Source organism: Oncorhynchus mykiss, chromosome 25 (assembly GCF_057628025.1).
Source record: "Oncorhynchus mykiss isolate SJ-2025 chromosome 25, ASM5762802v1, whole genome shotgun sequence".
NCBI classification, from domain to species: Eukaryota; Metazoa; Chordata; class Actinopteri; order Salmoniformes; family Salmonidae; genus Oncorhynchus; species Oncorhynchus mykiss.
The window spans coordinates 51,926,441-51,949,338 of NC_143046.1; the positions used below are offsets into that span (position 1 = coordinate 51,926,441).

At 39.7% G+C, this 22,898-nt stretch overlaps 1 protein-coding gene across 14 annotated transcripts in view; it reads right to left on the reverse strand.

Moving 5' to 3' along the window:
* Positions 1-22,898, reverse strand: part of LOC110504176 (connector enhancer of kinase suppressor of ras 1) — a 144,211-nt gene that overhangs the window by 21,890 nt on the left and 99,423 nt on the right. For 9 of the 14 annotated variants that reach the window (XM_036962456.2, XM_036962458.2, XM_090220474.1 and 6 more), the window contains 9 exons: positions 9,466-9,525; positions 6,738-6,806; positions 6,510-6,638; positions 4,697-4,791; positions 3,262-3,404; positions 2,359-2,510; positions 2,141-2,174; positions 1,776-1,951; positions 734-807 (listed from right to left, as the gene is read on the reverse strand). In XM_036962456.2, the coding sequence (XP_036818351.2) occupies positions 734-807; positions 1,776-1,951; positions 2,141-2,174; positions 2,359-2,510; positions 3,262-3,404; positions 4,697-4,791; positions 6,510-6,638; positions 6,738-6,806; positions 9,466-9,525 (932 nt within the window). The remainder of the gene's footprint in view (positions 1-733; positions 808-1,775; positions 1,952-2,140; positions 2,175-2,358; positions 2,511-3,261; positions 3,405-4,696; positions 4,792-6,509; positions 6,639-6,737; positions 6,807-9,465; positions 9,526-22,898) is intronic. The other 5 variants (XM_036962457.2, XM_090220478.1, XM_090220477.1 and 2 more) reach the window with 1 other exon arrangement.

Consider the following 22,898-nt stretch of genomic DNA (forward strand, 5'->3'; position numbering starts at 1 on the left):
ATCAATGTGGGCCCTATGACATGACATTTTTGATATTTTAGATTCTAAATCAAAGTTTATTTTGGTGATTGTTAGTTTCAAAGATGATCTTTAAAAATATATATGTGGCTCCATTTTCTTTACTACATACTTTATACCAGGTTTTATTTGCTTATACACTGAAAATGTTTTACCATTCAGAAAATTATTTTCAACAAAATAATAATATATTTTTATTGTATTTTTTGGAGTAGCGGCAGCTAAATGAATATAGGGGAAACACTGCACTCTTGGAAACGTATATAGCAGTTCCCTTTTTTGCTGATGTACATTACACTGGGCTTGCATTGCAATCTAATAATATAAAGGTTAAGTCCAAATCTGGGTTAAAATAATTTTCTAAATACTTAATTTGCGGCTGTCTGGCGTGTCAGATGGATGGGACTTTCAAATTTAGGATGATTCCATTGCGCCAGATTTCAAGAACCCAGATGGGACTCAAGTAGGTCAGGTACCATCAAACAGTGAATCCTAAGTCAGTTAAGAACAAATTCTTATTTACAATGACAGCCTTGGAATAGTGGGTTAACTGCCTCGTTCCGGGGCAGAACGACAGATTTTTACCTTGTCAGCTCGGGGATTCGATCTAGCAACCTTTCGGTTACTGGCCCAGCGCTCTAACCACTAATCTATCTGCCGCCCCTAAATAACCTGTCTTATCACACTAGACACTCCATCCGACATGAATACTCACTACTTCCTCTTGTGTTCTCCTGCACCCTCTATGTTGTAGCTGGAGATCTTAACCAGGCCCTCCGCTTTCTCCTCCTGACGAAGACAAAGAAAGGAATAGGTTAATCTCACACATAACTACTGCAGCCATGATAGCCTGGTTACTCCACAATGAGTGTTCAGTCCACTTTAACCAGGCTACTGCAATTCCAGTGAGCACAAGACGTTGAAAAGACACATTATCGAACATATTTTGCGCATGGTAATTTTGATAAGGGCCGCCTCATAAGAGGCCATGCTTATCACAATTACCAGGCATAAAATACATACAGATAATGCCAAATCACATTGCACAGTGGAAGCCTGTTTCACAACCAAATGCAATAATACTATCAGTCATAGTGGTAAATACAACTATCTGAGCCATGTTATTATTGGGCCTCCATCACATTACGTGCATAAACCTGCCAATGAGACACAGTGTATAATATGATATAATAGCATATTGTCTATTATCTGCTGTAGCCTGTCCAAGGGCTTCAGATGAAAATGAACTTTTATGGCTAACACAAGCGCGACTGTACATTGATGTGAGGCGTGGAATGCAGATTCATGTGCATCGTCTCTATCAACGCAATAAGATGAATGCACTTATACGATTGTGTTCACCTGGGGTATATTCAGGGAAGTGAAACCTTTCCATAGAAACGTTTTGAATAAAGCTGCCACGACTCACCATTTTCCTCATGACAGACAATCCCATCTGTTCTACGCAATACCATACAATCTACACAATTCTGCATGCACCCTCCCGAACAGTTATCAAGTCCTGGAATATTAAAGCACCTTATATGATTGTGTAGGTTTGTGTATAAGTGTTTAACAGTTTTCTTCCCTCCCGACCCTTTTTGAGGGGGGATGAGTGGGGAGTTGGGGTGGGGGTGGGGGCTCAACTGGGTTAGCACTGGTAACATGGTTCTAACTAATGAAACAGTTAATACATTCAATTGCACAGTTCATAGAACAGTTCATATTTATAACAAATACAACAAAAAGGACCTCACCTGCTGACTGGTGTACCAATAGAGAGAGGGGCCCTTGAGGACGAACCAGAAGCGCTGCCACTTCTGGGTCATGAACACACTGCTCTCCTTCCTCTTCTTCCACAGCCAGCCGTCACACTCGGGCCGACTCAACTCACGACACGACACACGCCGCCTGCTCATCACTTTATGCGTGCCTGGGGGGGGGGGGGGGGGGGGGGGGTTGTGGTGTGTGTGGGAGGGTGGGGTTAGACGGGAGAGAGGGTGTCAAAGTTACGGTGACACAATCTCCATGCGCATCGAAAGACCTGCTGCGAAAATAAGTACAGCACATGTAAAGTACTCAAAATAAATAAGGAAAACTGATTTTTAAAACCCAAACTTACCTTTTGTAGACCCCTTTTTTTGCTCTTTATCCTCCTAAAATTAAAAACAGCAGAGAATTTGTCCTCAATTCAATAATTTAAAAAAAATGTAATTGTCTTTCCGAAAAGCTCAAATGTACACATTAAAACATCACATGTAGAGAGCCTCTCCAGAAACTAACCTCATCGCCATCATAACCACCACCACCAAAAAAAAACAGTGTGTGTGTCTCTCTCACCGTGTGTCCGCCCATCTCAGGACAGGAACTGATGGAACTGATACTCTCTCTGCCTAGTTCTATTACCCGGGGGGACGGACTTCTGGAGGGTGCAGAGCCCTTTCCGTTCGGCCCGGGGCTGAGCCTGGACCCCTCCAAACCCTCGGCTTCTCCTAGGACACACACATGCACACACACACACACAGGTGAGAACACTTTTTATACAACAACACAGCACAATTACAATCACTACTAACAGCCAACAACTAACATTCTGTCTCCAACAGTCTTACTTTAGCTGGAATTTAGTGTCATGTTCAGTAGCAAAAATATTTTGAAAAGTTTTCAAAAAAGGACAAATTCATCCCTTTATTGGCTTAATTCTGCAATGTTCTTCTCTGTTTTTCTCTCGTTATTTTACCAACTGGTTTTGGATGCCGAGAGTAACTGAACAGGGCCCTGGTAGGCCATCTACTGAAACATGTTATGGCGATAAGCGGTGTCGTCTGATAACAACTTCAAACTGTCTTGAACGATAAATAGTGACACTTGTTCAAATGACAAAAAGGAATCAATAAAAAAGGTAACTATTATTACCATTTACCGTAATGCCAGTTCGGCTATTCCTTCTAAAGCTTATCATATTGGCCTATGTGCCCCGGCACTAGTTCTACCAGATGGTCACTATCTGGCCAAGTTCCAAAGACGGATGCCCAGGCTAGTTGTTCTACAATTTATCTTCTTTAAATTTGATATTAAACCTAACCCTAAACTTAACTACACTGCTAATCTTATGCCTAACCTTAAATATAGACCAAAAAGCTACATTTTGTTTTCATAAATGTTTACAATTTAGCCAATTTTGACCTTTCAGCATCGAGTGGGAACCCTTCTACCATTTATGGTCATGTCTATGGTTCCGACCTGATGACAGGTATGAGAGGTCCCCCTGGGACCCCCTGGGACATAAGGTGTATGTCAGGCTGCCGTCCAATCCCCTGTCGCTGGACAGATCCGACTTCTCCTGGCCCATAGGCTGGATATCCACTGGCCCTTGAACTGCAGCCCTACATACAGGTAGAGGGGGCACACTTTACCACACTCACACGATCCATCCACAACACTATATGTCAGCCCTGCACACCACACATGGGATGGAGGGGAAGAGGGAGCACACTTAGTTACACTAACACCAAAGATGGTTTAGAATGAAGATATGTAGAAACTGCTTCTAATAGAAATTCAACATTGCGCATGTAGGTGTAATGGTCGTACTGCGCATGTGCAGACCATCAAATCAAAAGGCACTCCTTCGATATAAAATTGTTTCTTGACGAAAAAAGAAAACGTGTCAGTTTGTCACTTTCATGAGGTTGGAGAAAAAAGATGTTCAGCTACTTGGCTCGAATCTAGGTTGTGCCTTTAGATTTTGAAAAAATTAACAACTAAGAAAAATCCCCAATCTGGTCTGCAGAGTCTGCTTCGCCAGCTTTCCCGGAAGTCTTGCGATGTTGGGCCTCTGGGTTTAGAAACTTACACACGCAACACGCAAAAGAGTGGGAGGGGCCAAAAAACTATAGCATTGATATAGAACCCTGAAGCAGGAAATACAAATGCAACACATGAAGTTAGGATATTTTTCGAGGTGGTGAATATGAACTAATATTAATGTAAGACCATTGTGGAGATTATGAAAGCAACTGACAAACTTTCATTTTAAGGTAAACTTCCCCTTTAAAGTTCAATTCAAGTTGGATATATCATTTCAACAAAAACTCTTCAGAAGTCAGAATTCATCTACACTCCCATAGGAGATCAGTATGAGACCGAGTCAAATGTTTTTCAGACAGTAGCACAGTACACAATATAAATGTATTGATCTAACGCACCAGGCCTTTGTTGGTTTCCAGTATTCTGTGGGAGGGAAAATATTAAATCGCCAATGACCGTCTATGACAGCCTTAATTGCATTTGCAACATGACCTCAGCCATTGGTCTATTACAGAATCATGCTGCCTGTTGCCGACAGGTCAGACAAGTTGTGCGAGAGGACACACTTCTGACATTTCTTTTTAAAATCAACCAGTACAGACAGAAAATAGGTTTTAGGCTCAAAACAACTGAAGAGCTTCTGCCTAAAACATGCAAAGTAGGTGGAGGGAGGAAAAAAAAAACTCTTAATTGAAAAATACTGGACGTCATTTGATAAAGAGAAAAAATATGTTCAAATGGTTGTGTAAAACACACACACACACACACACACACACACACACACACACACACACACACACACACACACACACACACACACAGGAAGTACTGAAGTAGTAGCATTCATGTCTGGTGTGTGTGTTCTCACCTGAATGACAGAGACCTGACTGAGGCTGCTACTCTCTCAAATATGGAGTGTTTCTGGTTTCCCTCTTCTTCTTCCTCCTCCTCCTCTTCCTCTTTCTGAAAACCAGCCAGCAGAAAATGTGAACCCTCCCCACCCACTTCAGATTAAGAGATAGGGTGTGAAGTTGTGAACTCTGCTCAGTTCCTTTTAATACAGTGTGTGTGTGTGTGTGTGTGTGTGTGTGTGTGTGTGTGTGTGTGTGTGAGAGAGCTGAGCCACAACGCACCATGTGGACCGAGCCCTCAGGACAAAAGGCAGCTTTTATCATCCACATAAAATCCTAGTCTTCAGCCTCCTGTGGCGTGCACACACACTAGCAACGCGCCTGCCCCTCTTTTTCAGCCGTATACTTCCTGTGTTTGAGGGGTGCAAAATCCACTTCTCATTTGCATCTCGCTGGATTAATTGCTTTTATTTTACTCCTGCGTCTTTTCCCACACTTTACGACCATGGAAATGTTTGTAATGACCTGTCAAACACACCCCGGTAATGGCTGAAATGGGCTCAATGGAAAAACACCGTCTTTCCGTTGCATCTATAAGAATGGTAAAGCTTCATCGGGGACTTCGTGCACTGTTTCGAGACATCACAAGAAAGACAACTATTTTGAAGGGTGTACAGTTTTTGTGGATTCACATTTTTTTAAATAATTTAATATTAGTTGAAACGTTCATAAAATTAGATGCACTGAAATGAAAGCAACATCTGAAAATGAACACTCGGATTATAGTGATATTATGTCTGATGTCGCAAACAATGTATGTTCCGATAGGTATAATCTAGAGCCAAGCGTGTTGATTTTTAATCCAATGGTATTCTGCTATTGACACGTTTGTTAAATTATGCAAGAGAATGTGACAACACCAATTAATGAGGCAGTCTGGACAGCACAGCTGAGTGCAGGTCGGGTAGACGGAACAAGTTGTTGGTGGTTACAGCCCTGTTCCACCCCTTTATGTTAATATTCATATATGTAAATACAACAGGTGTGTTTATGCAAATTGGGTACATATAACTTTATTTTAACACAATATATATATATATATATATATATATATATATATATATATATATTTATTTTTTTATTTTATTTTAAATACCTGATATAGTAAGAAAATCTATTTAGGAGTGCATTCTAAGATTTTTATATATCTTTTTTTTTTTACATTTGACAAATTGAATACCTGAATTACATTATTTGTCCATGCCAGTAAAATGTTATGTGCTTATAATAATTATTGGATTATTAAAAAATTTCACGTTTGGAGTACCGCACGCACACACAGGTCCTGAGCAAGCGTCAATACACACGACTGACTGACATGGCTCGCTGTCTCAGTGTTCAGACTACAGCACAGGCTGGCTTTAACACGGTGAGTCATGTAACGAGGGGTGGCGGAGTAGTTAGCTGTGTGTGCATGACAGAAGAGTGTGTGTATGAGAGGGAAAAAAATGTGTGTGTGCATGTCCGTGATTTGTTTTTCTATATAGACAGAGACAAGACCTTGGGCAGGGTGAGAGCATGAAGGCTTGAAGGTGGGGATAACAAACAGTTAAACCCAAGTGACCGGAGGTTATCCAGAGAGAATCCGCTCTATGAAAGCCTACAGGTCTAAATGGATGTGTTTCCTTGGTTCAGTATGTGCTGGTGGGCGGGTGGGTGTGTGTACATGCCTGAGTGTAAACGTGTGTGTGTGTGTGTGTGCATCCTCGTGAATGCGTGTATGTATGTACACATGCAATGTATGCTTCCCACTGTACTCCAGCAGCCTACCTGTGGCGAGGGGGGCTGTTGGGCTGTCTCTTTGCTTCTCAGTGACACGGGGACCTTCTTGAGGACCAGCGTCACCCCACTGGGGTTCTCCTTCAGTTTCTTCACGAGGTTCTTCCTGCTCCAGCCAACCTGACAATGCAGAGCATTGGGAGTTGGAGTTCATATAAAGTTATGCTTGGCTAGGCCAGACTTGGCACTAAGTAACACACAAGCACACAAAATACTCACCACAATCTGGTCATTGACTTGGATCACTTCGTCTCCAGCCAGTATCTTCTCACAGAACTCAGCGGGTGACTGCAATGCACAAGCCAATAATTAAAACACACAAACGCACACCACTATAGACTATGTATGACAGATGTAACATTGTGGCGGGGACTTGACGTCTGACCTTAATTGGTTTAAAAGAGAAATCAAATCAAATCTTATTTGTCACATGCTTCGTAAACAGCAGCGAAATGCTTACTTAGGGTCAGAGTTTAAAAGTCTGAGTGGGCTTGTGTACTAAATCATGCATACTGTACGTGCACATGTGCATGCACTGAGTGTGCATGTGCTGTTCTCTCTAGAATGCATACACAGAGTGCTTCAGATCGACTCCAGTAGCAGTAGCCAGGGGAGTCGGTCTATATTCTGATCATGACATCATGGAAAAACACATGTCTCTCCCAGGCTGTCCCAGAGAAGAGACCATCCTGTACTAAAGCTTGGTTCCCTCGATCCTTTCCCTGGCAAGCCTTCATCTAACTGGGAGAGTAATAAAATAGCCAAGCCCCCAACCTATTTATTCATTTGATTTAACTAGGCAAGTCAGTTAAGAAAAAAAAATCTTATTTTCAATGACAGCCTAGGAACAGTGGGTTAACTGCCTTATTCAGGGGCAGAACGACAGATTTTTCTTTTTTCTTTTTTTACATTGTCAGCTCGGGGATTCGATCTTGCAACCTTTCCGTTACTAGTCCAACTAGGCTACCTGCCGCTCCACCTATCACCTAGGAATGATCAGAATTCTATTTTATATGTGCATTTGTATCATTCAGTAGATGCTCTTATCCAGAGAAACGTACAATTAGCGCATTCAAGTAAGTTCAGGAAAAACAACCGCCTATCACAATCATTGCAGCCATTCCATTCAGGTCTCTGTACATGTACTGTAATAGCAGAGAGACACAGCCAAGTCAGGGCGGAGTACATATGTGAACCACCTAAACTGACAGGGAAAAACTCCTGGCCATAAAAAGTGACCTGCTTCAACCAGTCAATATCATCAACTAAGCAAGACATTTCACTGAGATATTTCACAAACGACCGTTCAAGTTTCGTCATGCACAAGTACGGTGAAATAGCCGTACCACTAATGACCATTAAAAAGTGGCATTCTCTTTCACAACACTAAAACCTCAATAATCAACCTAGATAACGTTTCGAACACAGTATGATTAGTTACAACCACATTGGATTTACCAGTCTTAGATACTGTAGGTCAGTGGTTACATCCCAAATGGCACCAGATTCCCTATAGTGGACTATTTTTAACGAGAGTGGTGTGAACAATCCTCCCACTGTAGCAGCTTGTGATAAACATTATGCCTTTATAGTAAACAGTGGTATCATTATACTGGCTTACAGCCGATGCCATGAGGTCCATGTTTTCTGATGATTATATCTACCATGGTAATCCCCTGATATTTGTGGCTTTAACAGAGTACTTGCACTTGGCAACTGTCCCTCTACAGAATGGCAGACTAATGTTAGCTCGATTAACTAATGGTTATTTAGAGATCTACAGTGCACACAAAGAAACACACACACACACACACACACACACAGTGTGTACAGTGGCTACTAAATTACTGACACCCTTGATAAAGATGTGCAAAAATAAATAATTGAAATACTGAGCTATATTGTATGCACCAAGAAAATGCAGGAAATTATATTATAATAATACAATTGCTCAGAGAAAGCGATTTTGTTTAACAATTAATACTTTTTTTAATCAAAAAGGTAGGGGTCAAAACTAAACTAAAACTAAACACCCCTAAAGATTCTCATAAATAATGTTGTCAAAAGTTCAGCATTTGGTCCCATATTCCTAGCACACAATGACTAAATCAAGCTTGTTGGATGCATTTGAAGTTTGTTTTGGTTATGTTTCAGATTATTTTGTCCCCAATAAAAATAATGGTTTTTAGAGCGCAATTTATTGTAAATAAACTTCTACATTAATGTGGATGCTACCATGATTACAGATACCCCCAAGATAATAGCAGACATTCTAACCTCTCCTGTTATTGGTAATAGTATGAGGTTAGCATGTCTTGGGGGTATCTGTAATCATGGTAGCATCCACATTAAAATGTAGAAGTGTTTAGAAACACATTCTTATTTAAAATTAAATTGACTCCAAAATGACAATACATTATCTACCATGCATTTATATTGGGCTGAAATATTCTGAAACACAATCAAAATTAACTGCAAATGCATGCAACAAGTTTGTAGTCACAAGCTTGATGTAGTCATTTTGTGCTCAGGATGTGGAACCAAATACTAAACTTATGACTACTTGATTTGTAGGAATCTTTGGGTGGTCAACAATTTTGCTTAACAAAATCTTGTTCTCTTAGCAATTGTATTAGCATAAAAATATATAATTTCCCAATTTTGTTTAGCATACAATATAGCTTAGTATTTGAATCATTTATATTAACACAGTCATTATCACTCATCTTTTTCAAGGGTATCAGTAATTTCAGACTCGATTGTACACCCACCCACCCACCCAGACAGTACAGCAGACCTTCTAAATGTCAAGGTAATGCAAACCATTAGTCCCATGGGGTTTGTTTAAAGTAAAGTGCATTTATATGATAATGTTCGGTAAGAGCCCATGGCATTGGGCTCTGAAGGACAGGGTTGAGAGGGGGAAGAGGAGAATAAAGAGTCTGACCTCTGCGGTGGTGCCTGTGATGTAGTGATTACTGGAGCCAGTGGACGTGATCTCAATGCCCTGGAAGGGAGACAACACGGTAATGTAAAATACAATAAAAGACAGACAGAATGGGGGAAAAAAAGAACAAAAAAAACAAGATCGCTAGATAAGGAGAAATCCCCTGCGTTCTGTGCCCAGCTAATCTGATGTCAGTACTACAGTTAAAAATCACCCATCATCCATCAACCTGCCACAACAACACAATACCTTCTAGTCCTGCAGTGCTGATGTCATTCAACGTCCCACACAGCAATCAAACCTCCAATCCTTCTCTCCTATGTCATTCTACTCTAGCTCTAATGTATGTACAGGTGCATACTGATTCATAGTGATCTGCCTGTATGTCATGTCATTTCTCCCTTGGGGTCCTGTTTGATATTTGCGCAGGTAAGCTAAGGGGAGCCGTGGGGATCATGATCATGCACGGCCCAGCCACGATCAATACACATCACATGATTCCTGGGGCTTGTAGACATGCCTCTAATAATGACTTATTGACTGGAGCAGATTTGAAAATAGATCTGAATCTGAAAGGCCATCGCCACGTCCCTCAGACTCCAGGGTTGTATTCATTAGCGCGTACAACGTAGCAAAACGTTTTGCAATAGAAACGAAGACAAGCGGTTCTTCTTGGACATGTTCCGGTAGTCCTTCCCTCTTTCAGTATGTTTTCATGCGTTTAGTGCCTAATGAACATGGCCCAGCTCTTGTTTACTGAAAATGAAGGAAGGGAGAGATGATAATGATGGCCAGATGAGACTTGAACAGACCTGGGTATTATTTGGGTCGTTCCACCAACTTAGTACCTTTTGCGTAGTGTTTAAGATGCGAGTGCGTTGCCCTGTTACGATCAACCCTGTTACTTTATTTGGCACTTACTATAGGATTCTTTTATTTAACCTCTTGAGATGTGTATGCGTTTGTGCAACAAATGTTAGTGCATCGAATCATATCACATCGAATTGCATCAATTCGTTCCTCTAATCAAACCGAAATTATTGGATAAAAAAACGTTCCCGTTTTAAGCGCGATATTTTGTCACGAAAAGATGCTCGACTATGCATATAATTGACAGATTTGGAAAGAAAACACTGACGTTTCCAAAACTGCAAAGATATTGTCTGTGAGTGCCACAGAACTGATGCTACAGGCGAAACCAAGATGAAATTTCAAACAGGAAGTGCCCCAGATTTTGAAGGCGCTGTGTTCCAATGACTCCTTATATGGTTGTGAATGGGCCACGAATGAGCTTAGACTTTCTGTCGTTTCCCCATAGCGTCGACAGCATTGTGACGTATTTGTAGGCATATCATTGGAAGATTGACCATTTTACACTACATCTACCAGGTGGTCGCTTGATGTCCAGCTGCAGTATTTTTCCGTTTGCTTCCGAGGAGAAACCCAACTGCCACGAATGATTTATCATCGAATAGATATGTGAAAAACACCTTGAGGATTGATTCTAAACAATGTTTGCCATGTTTCTGTCGATATTATGGAGTTAATTTGGTAAAAAGTTTGGCGTTGTAGAGACTGCATTTTCAGATTTTTTTCTTAGCCAAACGTGATGAACAAAACGGAGCGATTTCTCCTACGCAAATAATCTTTTTGGAAAAAAATGAATATTTGCTATCTAACTGAGAGTCTCGTCGTCATTGAAAACATCCGAAGTTCTTCAAAGGTAAATTATTTTATTTGAATGCTTTTCTTGTTTTTGTGAAAATGTTGCCTGCTGAATGCTAGGCTTAATGCTATGCTAGGCTATCAATACTCTTAAACAAATGCTTGTGTAGCTATGGTTGAAAAGCATATTTTGAAAATCTGAGATGACAGTGTTGTTAACAAAAGGCTAAGCTTGTGAGTGAATATATTTCTTTCATTTCATTTGCGATTTTCATGAATAGTTAACGTTGCGTTATGGTAATGAGCTTAAGACAACTGCTGGGGACTGCCTAGGCAGAGCTCCTGATAGACATGTACATTGAGTTGATTGGAACCTCTCCAGCACGCTGACAATAAACAGGATGATTGACTGAGTGTCCCTGTGTAAGAATTTCCACAACAATGTGGCGTCAAACAGGATGATTGATTCTGCTTTCCAGTGGGGGTCTACGAGGAAAACCGGTGGCGCATTTTATGAAGTGTGAGGGAAATTCCCACCTGACCAAAAGACGACGAGACCCGCCCAGAACAGACCCTTACTGTGAGCTGTCCAGGAGGAGACACATCATCCACGAACAATTGAGGGACGGCAATTGATTTCAGTCAGTCAATTATATATATATATGTTTTTAAAAAAAAAATTAAATCAAGGCCGCATTAAAGGTACCCATAGTCTTATAGAGAGAAGACTATTCACTAGTTGTATGAGAAGACTAGAGCGAGGGCGTAACAGTACCATGGAAAGCCCCGCTGACAGCTGTAGGCATTTAGAAGACATGTCTTTGTTGTCTGCAGCCACTACAAAATAACAAGGTATTTTTGAATTAGGGGTGTTATTTATATGTATAGCAGAGAACCGTTGATGATGATCCATATGGTTCATAGCAAGTAACGACAAGAGAGAATCATTGACGATGCACATGGGGTAATGAGGAGATTACCGAGTGTGTTTGGGAATAGTACTAAGTGAAAGTTGTGTGATTGTGAGATATGGAATAAGCTGAAATATTGAAATTTGGAAAACAAGAGGTGATTGAAATTTGGATAATACATGGTTTGAAATGTAGCTATTAAGAATTGAGTGATTGAGAGCTGTCAGGGGACTTGCTCCAGTGTGAATATGGAGTGAATGTGAGCTGTGTTTTCCAGTTGTGTGTGAGTTGATCATAACGTTATCTAGGGGCCTGTCCAACACAGCTGTAGGATCTAACATGTCTCAGAAATGTCATACGTAAAATGTCTCAGAGGATAACGGGTCTCGTTCGTAACGAGGATAACATGTCTCTGAGGTTAACATGACTTTAGATTACATGAGGATAACATTACTCATCAGTGGAGTCATGTATGGAGATATGAAAGAAGAGAACTATTTCAAAATATGCTGTTAAATAGAACTAGTGCAAATATCTAAACCCCTGTATGAATAGAACACTAGCCTAAAGGAGGAATTTGTGATGTAACAAAAGGTTAGAGTTAAAGTAACATAATATTGACTATAATAGGTTATTATGATGAACTGAAGAAGTAAGAATTGAAAAATAATATCTTACAACCTGCACATCCACACGTAGACATACGTAAAGTGGTGTAAAAAAGTATTCTGAGAAATGTTCAGAGTGGTTCCTTTATGGATCATTTGAGGTATGACAAGATTAAAGCGTTGTACGGGACTTGATTTACCCCTGATCAACTATAAACGCTTAGAAGATTTCCTCCACCCTGGTAATGTATTTTGAAATAAGCCCATATCCTGTTAAATAGAACCAATGATTTTCTGTATTCACCTATTCAACTGTTTAAGGTGCTAGGTAGAGACTTCGTATGGACAGCATGCCATCTACTGGGGACTGAGACAGTGCTAACCAAGATAATACATATTGATCCCTCCAAAGCATTACATATGAATCTTAAAATAATAGACATGTAATATATATTGAAGCAGAAAGTGAATATCCAACAGATATTGGTAATAAAATACTTAGCTTTTTGAAGGTATAGTAAAAATGAAACAATGCCTTCCAATATGAAGAAAAGTATCATGTTTGTTTTGTTCTGTTTTGTTTTAAAACCTTGCAATAGTGGGAAAAGCAGAATGTTGTTTGAGAGTGATCCATGTGTATAAGTAGCAGATTGAGAAGGTCTTCCTATTGGGAAGAAGGGAGTCAAGGTTGAAGTAAACAGATTATGGAGACTAATGAAAGTACCAACGTGAATGGTAATTGGCTTTCAGATAGCAATCCAATAATACAATATTTTAGTCATTTGAAGTAGTAAGACAGAGGGATTGAGCATTGCGACTTAAATTAGAGGCCACTCACTCTTCTTGGCTTGGTCCACTGTTTAAGTCATCTGTTGTTTGTGATTTAAGATAAGCTTTTTGTGGAACAGTAGTTAGCCGCCAGTACACACTGAACTCAAATAAGCTGTGAGAGACACAGTGGGGAAATTTGGAACAGTTTGTACATAATTGTATGTCAATGCAACAGGTCAAAAATATTAACTTCTTATGGCTGCAGGGGCAGTATTGAGTAGCTTGGATGAAAAGGTGGCCAGAGAAAACAGCCTGTTCCTCAGTCCCAGTTGCTAATATATGCATTTATTAGAAGTATTGGATAGAAAACACTCTGAAGTTCCTAAAACTGTTTGAAATATGTCTGTGAGTATAACAGAACTCATATGGCAGGCAAAAACATGAGAAGAAATCCAAAAAGGAAGTGGGAAATCTGAGGTTGGTCGATTTTCAATTGAATATACAGTGGGATATTGGTTATGTTGCACTTCCTACGGCGTCCACTAGATGTCAACCGTCTGTAGAAACTTGTTTAAGGATTCTACTGTGAAGTGGGACCGAATGAGAGAGGAATGAGTCAGAGGTCTGCCAGCAGTCACACGCTGGTCACGCACATTTCACTCCTTTGCTTTTCTGAAGACAAAGGAATTCTCCGGTTGGAATATTATCAAAGTTTTATGTTAAAAACATCCTAAAGATTGATTCCATACATCGTTTGACATGTTTATATGGACTTCAGTGTCTCCTGACCCCTCCTGTCTCAGCCTCCAGTATTTATGCTGGGTTTCTGTACAGCACTTTGAGATATCAGCTGATGTACGAAGGGCTATATAAATACATTTGATTTGATTTGATTTGTAAGGGAACTTTTTGACATTTCGTCGGCTCCTAGTGAACGCGCGTCGGGACTTTTACCAAACGCGGGACTTTTACCGTTTGTATACCAAACACACTAACAAAAGTAGCAATTTGGACATAAATGGACATTATCGAACAAATCAAACATTTAATATGGAAGTGGGATTCCTGGGAGTGCATTCTGATGAAGATCATCAAAGGTAAGTGAATATTTATAATGTTATTTCTGATTTCTTTTGACTCCAACATGGCGGATATATCTATTTGTTTTCTTTGCGCCGTTCTCCGATTATTATTGCATGGTTTGCTTTTTCCGTACAGCTTATTTTAAATCTGACAGTGGTTGCATTAAGGAGAAGTTTATCTATATTTCCATTTCTAACACTTGTATTTTCATCAACATTTATAATGATTATTTCTGTAAACTGATGTGGCTCTCTGCAATATCACCGGATGTTTTTGGAACTAGTGAACATAACGCGCCAATGTATACTGAGATTTTTTTATATTAATATGCACTTTATCGAACAAAACATACAGTGGGGCAAAAAAGTTTTTAGTCAGCCACCAATTGTGTAAGTTCTCCCACTTAAAAAGATGAGGCCTGTAATTTTCATCATAGGTACACTTCAACTATGACAGACAAAAAAATCCAGAAAAATCACATTGTAGGATTTTTTATGAATTTATTTGTAAATTATGGTGGAAAGTAAGTATTTGGTCAATAACAAAAGTTTCTCAATACTTTGTCACATACTCTTTGTTGGCAATGACAGAGATAAAACGTTTTCTGTAAGTCTTCACAAGTTTTTCACACACTGTTGCTGGTATTTTGGCCCATTCCTCCATGCAGATCTCCTCTAGAGCAGTGATGTTTTGGGGCTGTTGCTGGGCAGCACAGACTTTCAACTCCCTCCAAAGATTTTCTATGGGGTTGAGATCTGGAGACTGGCTAGGCCACTCCAGGACCTTGAAATGCTTCTTACGAAGCCACTCCTTCGTTGCCCGGGCGGTGTGTTTGGGATCATTGTCATGCTGAAAGACCCAGCCACGTTTCAATGCACTCAATGCCCTTGCTGATGGAAGGAGGTTTTCACTCAAAATCTCACGATACATGGCCCCATTCATTCTTTCCTTTACACGGATCAGTCGTCCTGGTCCCTTTGCAGAAAAACAGCCCCAAAGCATGATGTTTCCACCCCCATGCTTCACAGTAGGTATGGTGTTCTTTGGATGCAACTCAGCATTCTTTGTCCTCCAAACACGACGAGTTGAGTTTTTACCAAAAAGTGTTATATTTTGGTTTCATCTGACCATATGACATTCTCCCAATCTTCTTCTGGATCATCCAAATGCTCTCTAGCAAACTTCAGACGGGCCTGGACATGTACTGGCTTAAGCAGGGGGACACGTCTGGCACTGCAGGATTTGAGTCCCTGGCGGCGTAGTGTGTTACTGATGGTAGGCTTTGTTACTTTGGTCCCAGCTCGCTGCAGGTCATTCACTAGGTCCCCCCGGGTGGTTCTGGGATTTTTTGCTCACCGTACTTGTGATCATTTTGACCCCACGGGGTGAGATCTTGCGTGGAGCCCCAGATCGAGGGAGATTATCAGTGGTCTTGTATGTTTCCTAATAATTGCTCCCACAGTTGATTTCTTCAAACCAAGCTGCTTACCTATTGCAGATTCAGTCTTCCCAGCCTGGTGCAGGTCTACAATTTTGTTTCTGGTGTCCTTTGACAGCTCTTTGGTCTTGGCCATAGTGTAGTTTGGAGTGTGACTGTTTGAGGTTGTGGACAGGAGTCTTTTATACTGATAACAAGTTCAAACAGGTGCCATTAATACAGGTAACGAGTGGAGGACAGAGGAGCCTCTTAAAGAAGAAGTTACAGGTCTGTGAGAGACAGAAATATTGCTTGTTTGTAGGTGACCAAATACTTATTTTCCACCATAATTTGCAAATAAATCAATTTAAAATCCTACAATGTGATTTTCTGGATTTGTTTTCTCATTTTGTCTGTCATAGTTGAAAAGTACCTATGATGAAAATGACAGGCCTCTCGTCTTTTTAAGTGGGAGAACTTGCACAATTGGTGGCTGACTAAATACTTTTTTGCCCCACTGTACATGTATTGTGTAACATGAAGTCCTATGAGTGTCATCTGACGAAGATCAAAGGTTAGTGATGCATTTGATATCTATTTGTGCTTTTTGTGACTCATCTCTTTGGCTGGAAAAATGGCTGAATTTTTCTGTGACTTGGTGGTGACCTAACAATCGTTTTTGGTGCTTTCGCTGTAAAGCCTATTTGAAATCGGACACTGTGGTGGGATTAACAACAAGATTACCTTTAAATTGTATAAGATTTATGTATGTTTGATGAATTTTAATGAGATTTCTGTTTGAATTTGGCGCTCTGCACTTTCACTGGCTGTTGTCATATCAATCCCGTTGACGGGATTTCAGCCCTAAGAAGTTAAGATTACAAGAGAATTGTTTACTTTAGAATGTGCCTTATTCAGCTTTACAGGACACCGTATCATCTCATGTGTATGAAGTTTAATTCTGTAATTAAGACTTCCTGCCCAAGATGCAGTAAACTCAATTTATGATTAAGAATTTTTAGGACTGATTAAAATGCAAAGTGAAAACTAAGTACGGGTGAATTTTCTTTCTTGGGACTGATGGAATGTCTGCTATTACCCTTTTTTCATGTTTATCAATGATTCCGTATCTCTCCTCCTTTGAAAGGCTTCCTGAGGCATGTGCCTTGGGAGAGCAGCTAAAAGTGCCCAGATCCAGCTGTTAAGGGACCTCCCAAATTAAGCAAAAGGCCTGGCCATTTTGTTTGTGTTTACCCTACAATTTCTGCCACACACACACACACACACACACACACACGCCAGAACCCACACACAACCCACCTGTTAATTAATATTTGTTAGTGGTGTTAATATTGATTTATGGTGTGGGGTCTTTTCATTTGGTTTTAGTGGGTTTTTCAGGGGTTAGAAAGGATGCTGTACACATTTTAACCTCTCTAGGGAATGTGGCATCCCACCTGGCCAACATCCAGTGAGATTGCATAGCGCCAAATTCAAATACAGAAATACTCATTATAAAAATTCAGAAAAGATACAACTATTTTACATAGGTTTAAAGTTTAACTTCTTGTGAACCCAACCACTGTGTCAGATTTCAAAAATGCTTTACGGCGAAAGCATACCTTACAATTATTTGAGAACATAGCCCAGCAGACAAATCATTAAGTCAGAAATAGAGATAAAATTAATCACTTACCTTTGATGATCTTCATATGTTTGTACTCAGAAGACATTCATTTATTCAATAAATGTTCCTTTTGTTCGATAAAGTCTCTCATTATATCCGATACTCACCCCCATTAAAAACGCAGTCACAACAGGCAGACAAATAAAATCCAAATTGTATCCGTAAAGTTCATGGAAACATGTCAAACAATGTTTATATTCAATCCTTTAGGGGTTTTTAGCCTAAATAATCGATGATATTTCAACCGGACAATAACGTCGTCAATATAAAAGGTAAACAAGAAAGGCACTCTTCTTGGTCGCGTGCATGAAAAAGCTCTGTGACACGACAGGGTCCACTCATTCAGGCTGCTCTTACTCCCTCATTTTTCAGAATACAAGCCTGAGACAATTTCTAAAGACTGTTGACATCTAGTGGAAGGCTTAGGATCTGCAATTTGAGTCCTAACTCAATGGATACTGTAATGGCATTGAATAGAATAGGTTTTCTCCTGCCAAATCAGTTCTGTTATACTCACAGACCTTATTTTAACAGTTTTGGAACAGTTAACAGGTTTGGAAACTTTAGAGTATTTTCTATCCAAATCTACTAATTATATGCATATCCTATCTTCTGGGCCTGAGTAGAAGGCAGTTTAATTTTGGCATGCTTTTCATCCAAAATTCCAAATGCTGCCCACTACCCTAGAGAAGTTAAAAATGTTTAAAATGTTTGAAGCATAATTAAATACATTTCTGAGGTACAGGAAAACAAACACTCACTTAATAGGGCTGACTGACCTCTGTTTGGTCTTCCTGGTGAGGCCTGATCACCCTCACTAGAAAGACAGGAGATAATTATTTGTTTTTACGTAGCCCATAAACTAAGAAGTGTATAATTTATCAATAGTCTGTGTGAGATTTGGACCACGAGAAGAACAGAGAGAGCGCTGCACCTCAATGAGGGACACCTGTCTTTAGTCTGTTTTACCATTACCTTATGGGATACAATTATTTATTTTGTTATTCTAATTTTGTTTACTTTTGATTTAACAGGCAGTGTTGTTTTTTTGGGGCCGGATGAATCAAGATGTGAGTCATGTGTCCAAAGAGGGGGATTATCGGTCCCCTGGGGCCCTTCAGTAAATAATCAAACATTTTTTTCACATGCCTGCCTGTAAAATAAAAAAAAGAGATGTTGGTATTGGATGACAGTTACTTCAAATGGATTGAAGTTTTCCACACCTCTAGTTTTATATGAAGATGTATAGTGTGGTTGTCGTTTACATTTTTGTTTTTGTCTTGCTTCTGTAACAAATCTCACCATATTGGGTCTGCTGGAGTGTCTGGATGTCTCCCTAAGGATTAGCCCTCTGACTCCCTGACCTGTAACTCTGCAGTGGGATCGCCAAGATGATCAGGGAGTATAAGCCAATTGGGGGGTGGGGTGGGGGGGGGATGGTTTCAGCTGTGTGGTGTTATTCTCCTTTACATTTGTTTTAGGAAATCTGAATTTCCTGAATCAGATAGTAATAATAATTTGTCATACAGTAAATTAGAAATGACCTCAACTACTGTTGTTCCGGTCTGTCCTCTCTCTATGGTTATGGTGAAGGTGACCATAGATGGTATCTAGATGCATGGAAGATAATTTGACCAAGAACAGTGTGAACCTCAACACACCCTCTAACCGGCTAAAGTAACGGTTGACAATGGCGTTCAAAATGGTCCTTCACGTCTACCGTGAGACCTGAGTCCGAGCCAGCAACCTGTACACAGCATCCAGTCGAAGCGATTAACTGCCTTTTCTCTCATGCTTTTTCTCTCAGGAGTGTGACATGGGTCCTTGGAGAGAGATCCAGTCCAAACTTCTCTCATGCTGCTGGTGTACTGGTTGGAAAATGGACAAAGACATAATGGATTGTAAAGGACAGTGGCAGCTCAGATGAGAGACATTGTCAAGGGCCATCCACTTTGAACATATGCCATTAAAAAGGACAAACTGAAACCCTATCTGAAGAAGAACTTGAAGAAATGGCAGGAAGGATGAGTGCCTTTGGTCAAGAGTGCCCGTATTTGATTTAGGCTTATCCAAAATTGTTTATTTGGGGTATCAGGTTGATTGTGGAGGTCTGCACACTGTGAAATGTATAGTAATTTAGACTAAGAACACATTGAGATACCAATCTATCATTACCACAAGTGATGAGAAAAGTTGAAGCTAGAAATATAGGATGAATATACTGTGTGTCAATGTAAATGTAAATTCTGTCAGTATTGGTGTGTGCTAAGTTGAGGTTCTTAAATGAAAGTAATAGAACCAACGTGAAACACTAAGGACTGTCATTCTTAATTTGGGTTTGATAATTTATTAATAGTTATAATTAGGAAAGGTGAGGCTTGGACTAACCATGCCCCAACCTCATTCTTATCAAGGTTGGTGTGAAACTTATAACGCGTTTTCTCTCTTCTCTGTGAAATGTTATTAACGTGCTGTAAGGCGATCTGTGCCTCTCTGGCTGATAAGATTTCAGCAGCTAACATGTTTTATGCTCCTCCTCTGGAGGATGATGAAACTAATGAGCTGCCTACTCTGGATGAGCTCCTATTTCCCCCTGCAGATACGGACGGTAATGATTGAAGGTTTTTTTTTTTTTAACAAGTTGAGGGTAAGGTCATCTAAACCCTTAACCTGTTTACATTATGTGGAACACTGAGCTGATAAGCAAGCACCAACCTTTTGAAGGTCTTAGCAGAATTGTTAAACAACTGGGTTTTATATTTTGACTAAGTTGATGCCCCAGGGACAGTTCGTGAAAAAACATATGTCAATCCAACCCGATTCTGGTAAGAGATATGGAAACAATCTAGAGATCCCTTGAGCATGTGTGTGTATTTTTGATACTCACTCCCATTAATAGAAATATAACCTTTATTATGATTATATTATTACCATACTAATTTGATTGTACAACCCAGAATGAAGGGTTTGAAATTATGAATTGTCTGGGTTTTTTCCTGTGTTGAGTTCCCTCCCTTAAGAGTATAGAATATTTTGATATAGAAGCTAAAATCTAAACTCTTACATGAAAATAAAATGCTTATTATCACACAAGTGAAAAGAGGATGGAACGTAAATGGGAATTTTAATGTTGGTGCTTTTCTTATAACTCATTTCTATGTTCTATTCACGTGCTGTTCAATAAACCAATTTCTGTGTTCATGCATGTGGCTGAATCCTCACTACAAGTACCTGCAATTTGGCAGTACGCCCAGACCTTGTTTTGAGAACGAAAGATATCTCAGTTTGAAGGTCTCAGCTTAGAGAGAAGAAGCCTCGTGAGGCGTTGGTTTGTCACATGTTACGAACCAGTATTGGTCGGTCACATGAATGAAACAAAATGGTAATGATTCATGAATTATGCTAAATCATGCAAATATAACTTGTCTGTGTATAGCCATATATAAAAGACAACCGCTGGGATTGCCCAGGCAGAGCTCCTGATTGACATGTGCACTATGGTGCATTGAGTTGGTGGGAACCTCTCTAGCACGCTGACAATAAACAGAATGATTGATTTAAGATGGACGTTGAGTGTCCCTGTGTAAGAATTTCCACAACAACGCACATGCCTACTATCTATCTATGGGTAACAGGGTTGACGTGTTAAAACTCAACTCGCTCAGTTTTCCGCCACAAAACACGAAAAAAAATGACCAAAAAGAGTTCACGTGCTTTAACACTTGATTTGACTATTAGAAGTGAAATGTTTCCTTTGAAAAATATATTTAAAAAGGAATAGTTTCCCCACATGAAATTGAAAGTTTAATTCACGTAACAGGGTTGACCTTGAAATTAGGGACAGGCATTCCATGTGATTATAATCACATGAAATAAATGATCATCTTCAGAAATGACTGTCAAAGCAAAACAATAACGAGGGGCTTACAATGTTGGTGAAAACTTGCCAAAATGTTGGGGTTAAGTGGGTTAAAATCTTCCTAGAAGTCACAGAAGGTGCACAGAGAGACATGTCAAAATGGAGAATTTTTCACTTTAGGAAGTATTTTTTCATATAAAAAAAATATATATTTATTGAATTTTCCATGTGGTCTATATTAAAAGGGCACTTCATTTAAAAAAAAAAACGGACATTTACAATTCTATATTGGTGTGAAACGGTACTCATTTGGTGGAACAACCCATATTTGTTTCCTTTCAGGGGCTTTAGCTGCGCTTAATTGAGCTTGCCTGGCGTGAAGGAACCAATGGAAGTTGCAAAACTGCAGATTTGGCACTCCAGGCAGGCTCAACCAAAAATGAAAAGGATGGGAAAGAATACAGATACTATCTGAACCCAGATCTCTGTGTGAGAAAAAGACTGTTGGGGCAGCTAGAGCAGATCAATCATAGAGCTTCTATATACGGTTTCTCATGATCAACATTTACGATTTTTAAAGAAATACTATATTAATTTTCTATGAGATTCTTCTGACTTGATTTAAAAGGCAACAGGGTTTTTAAATCGCTGCAGTGCAATGTGACATGCACCAGACTGCAGTAAATCCTCTATGCCAGCCAAGTTCTAATACCAATGATCCATTCTAACCAATCACTCTTTGACAGGTCACATCACACCAACGGTAAACTGTCTAGACTTGGGGGAGGATAGGTCCATAATCTTCCTCCAACGGTCAACTAAAAGGGGGGAATTAACCGATTTCCGAAACGGGCAAAAATCGGTAAGATATTGATATTGTTTCTTTACATAACTTGAAATATGTTTTCCTAGGTGCTTGTCCATTGGTTTTCACCATTTTGATGAAAAGGTCAATACTTTAATCCTCATTTAAGTAAGTATAATTTATAAGAATATACATTTCTAACTTAAGCTTATTTTTTTTCTTGCAGAGCGGGAAATGTGCCTTCTTCCCCTCATGTAACTCGAAATATGTCACACTCAGTATGTGTCTTGGGTTGTGCTGTCTCCATGGCAATAACTTTGCACAATGCTGTAGCATAACGAAAATGTCAGAGGAAGGAAACTGAAAATGTGAACAGAAAGAGAATCAGGGAACATAAAATAAAAAAGTTGGGTGTTGGTGAAACATGACGGAGTGAAAACGGAAAACTGAGTCAGAACGAGAGAAAATGGAACAGCAAAGAGAGAAAAGTGGACGCCTACAGTGCATTCGGAAAGTATTCAGACCCCTCGACTTTTTCCACATTTAGTTAAGTTACAGCCTTATTCTAAAAGTGATTAAATTAATTCCCCTCGCAATCTACACACAATACCCCATAAAGAAAAAAAT